This window comes from Sardina pilchardus, chromosome 7 (genome assembly GCF_963854185.1).
Source record: "Sardina pilchardus chromosome 7, fSarPil1.1, whole genome shotgun sequence".
NCBI lineage: Eukaryota > Metazoa > Chordata > Actinopteri > Clupeiformes > Clupeidae > Sardina > Sardina pilchardus.
Window position 1 is genome coordinate 27,940,712 of NC_085000.1, and position 3,142 is coordinate 27,943,853.

Below are 3,142 nucleotides of genomic sequence, written 5' to 3' on the forward strand. Positions count from 1 at the left end.
GTGTGTGTGTGTGTGCGTGTGTGTGTGTGTGTGTGTGTGTGTGTGTGTGTGTGTGTGTGTGTGTGTGTGTGCGTGCGTGTGTGTGTGTGCGTGTGTGTGTGTGTGTGTGTGTTGGTTCAGAGAGGGAGGGGGTCTTGGCTCCCTGGCTGTGCTGGCAGTGTGATAATGGGAGGTAATGGTTTTTGCAGTGATAATGTCTGGCTCACCGTGGCATCCCGCAGCTAAGAGAATCAGCGCAGCCCAGCGCAGCCCAACCCAGCACCAGCACAGCACCGCTCGCATTAACATAACGCCCGTTTGGTGAAGCCTCCCAAGAGCCACTGCCACTGATGCCTTTCCCGGCCTGTGTGTGTGTGTGTGTGTGTGTGTGTGTGTGTGTGTGTGTGTGTGTGTGTGTGTGTGTGTGTGCGTGTGTGTGCATATGCTGCGTTGTGCAAGCGTATACAATCCCTGACCTGGCGAGAGTGTTGGCTACCACAGCACAGCCAAGCCATCCTTTTATGTGTGCTGTTGTCACTTTGTTTCGGTTCCAAGTCCTTGGAATCTGTTTTCGGTGTGCTTGTGGGTGTATGTGTGTGTGTGTTGGGGGAGTGCGGTGTTGCTGTGTTTGTGTGTGTCTCTGTGAGTGTGTGTCTGTGCGTTGGGGCGGGTTGTGTGTGTGTGTGTGTGTGTGTGTGCACGTTGGTGCATGTGTGTCCTTTCTGTCCTTTCTTTCTCCTGCCTTCCTCCTTCCTTCTCTCGTCCTCTCCTCCACCTTCCCTCGCCGTCTCCATCCTTCCTTGCTTTGTCTCAATTTCCCTCTCTACCTCTGCCCATTCTCTCTACCCATCTTTCTCAACCCATCCCTCTCTCTCTCTCTCTGTCTCTCTCTGTCTCCCAGAGTCTTCCCTTTCTCTCTCTCTCTCTCTCTCTCTCTCTCTCTCTCTCTCTCTCTCTCTCTCTCTCTCTCTCTCTCTCTCTCTCTCTCTCTCTCTCTCTCTCTCTCTCTCTCTGTCTTGCTGTCTCCCCTCTTTCTCTGGGTGTCTTTGTGCCGTGTGTCTCATCCTACTGTGCGATGTGAATGAGTAGCGCTGAGCAGCTCACCGCCTGCCATTGTTTTAATGTGCCGCAGCAGCAGATAAAACCTTTTGTCTCCTTTCAGGAGGCAGAGTGTAAGGGCTGGGAGAAGCTGTCGCGCTTATTTCAATAACCATCATCGGGGGGGATTGTGTTATGATTATGGCTGATAGAGGCATTCTTTCAGCCCTGGACCTGCCAGAACCTCCCCCCCACCCTCCTCCTCCTTCTCCGTCCTCCTCTCCTCTTCTGTCACCCCCTCCCACCATCTCTCTCCAACAGCCTCCACCAAAGGGCCACAAAAGCCTCTATCAAAGCCCCGCTCAGTGCTCATTTGGCTCCTGTCAACGCTTTTCAGACATCTTGTCACATTTTCGAAGCTGGAGCATTTCTATCTCTCTCTCGCTCTCTCTCTCTCTCTCTCTCTCTCTCTCTCTCTCTCTCTCTCTCTCTCTCTCTCTCTCTCTCTCTCTCTCTCTCTCTCTCTCGGAATTCATCTGACAGCAAGCTCTCCAGAGTAGTTATTAGGTCTGAGGAGGGGTGTGTGGGTGGGTACGGAAGATTACGGAAGATTATCTGTCAGATTAGCTGGACTACCGAGCGATTGCGGTGGCGAGGTTGGCCTGGGAGGGCTCGTTCGCTTGCTCGCTCAGCCGTTAGCTCCGCTGAGGCGACGCGGGACCTGGTGCGTGCGTCAATGTGATCAATGAGAAAGCGATGTTGTGGTCTATGGGCATAACTGTCGGACACGGTCCCCCCCTGGGGAGCTGTATTTCACATCGGACACTAATCCTGCTTATGTGTGATCTTTCTTCCCTCTCTCTCCCTCTCTCTCTCTCTCTCTGTCTCTCTCTATCATTCTCTCTCTCTCTCTTTCTCCATATTTCTCTCTTTCTCTCGCATTCCCCTTTCTCTCTATCTCTCTCTTCCTCTACCTCTCTCTCTCTCCCTCTACTTCTCTCTCTTTCTCCCTCTACCTCTCTCTCTGTCTCCCTTTCTCCCTCCCTCTCTCTCACTCCCCCCCTCCCTCTCTCTCTCAGACCCGTGCAAGGACACCCAGAACAGCCTGAACACGGGCTGCCGTGTGGACCAGCGCAGCCGCAAGCCGGTGACCTACAGCCCACCCGAGTCCTGCCAGCCGGACCCCCAGCCCCTGTGCGCCAGCGACGGGCACACCTACCGCAGCGAGTGTGAGATGCAGATCACCGCCATGCAGAAGGGCCTGGACATCCGCAAGATCCACCCAGGGACACTGCAGGAGGCTAGGTGAGGCCTCAGCAACAACCCCCACCACCACCAACAACAACAACAACAACAACAACAAACAACAACACAACAACAACAACACTAATAAGAAGAAGAAGAATAATAATAAGAATAGCTTGAATTTATTTAGTACCTTTCAGGAGTTGCAAGGACACATCTTAAAACAGCTATTTGTCTTTGTACTAGCTCTTCTCTCACTATCTCTCTCTCTCTCTCTCTCTCTCTCTCTCTCTCCCTCCCTTTGTCTCTCTTTCTGGATGAGAAGACTGCTTAGGTGCCTTTTTTAGATTTGTTTTAGTCTCTGTGGCGCTGCTGATGTTTTGGATTAATGAAGTCGGGGCTAGTGCTGTCATGTCCACATGATACCAATCTCCCGCAATCCAATTTTTTCTGTCAGGAGCCATCAGGTGCATTGTGTCTCCACTGTATCTGCCGCCCACAGATGGCAAGATGCTATTGGCGTCGCAGGGTGATATATAGAAACAGTGAGCTCTTGCTGGTGTGTGTGTGTGTGTGTGTGTGTGTGTGTGTGTGTGTGTGTGTGTGTGTGTGTGTGTGTGTGTGTGTGTGTGTGTGTGTGTGTGTGTGTGTGTGTGTGTGTGTGTGTGTGTGTGTGTGTGTGTGTGTGTGTGTGTGTGTGTGTGTGTGTGTGTGTGTGTGTGTGTGTGTGTGTGAGGGAGAGAAAGAGAGATAGAGAAAGTGAGACCCTCTGTGCTCTGCAATGCTGTTGTTGTGTGAATAGTGTCCCTCTGTCTCCTTGTCCTGACCTGTATGTGATATCGCAACTTGAGTGTATAGGCTCTTGTTCTCTCACGGTCAT

At 52.0% G+C, this 3,142-nt stretch overlaps 1 protein-coding gene across 1 annotated transcript in view; it reads left to right on the forward strand.

Moving 5' to 3' along the window:
* Window positions 1–3,142, forward strand: part of agrn (agrin) — a 211,312-nt gene that overhangs the window by 125,334 nt on the left and 82,836 nt on the right. Inside the window, exons 6-7 of the mRNA XM_062542039.1 lie at window positions 2,097–2,322; window positions 2,730–2,791. Coding sequence (XP_062398023.1) covers window positions 2,097–2,322; window positions 2,730–2,791 — 288 coding nt within the window. The remainder of the gene's footprint in view (window positions 1–2,096; window positions 2,323–2,729; window positions 2,792–3,142) is intronic.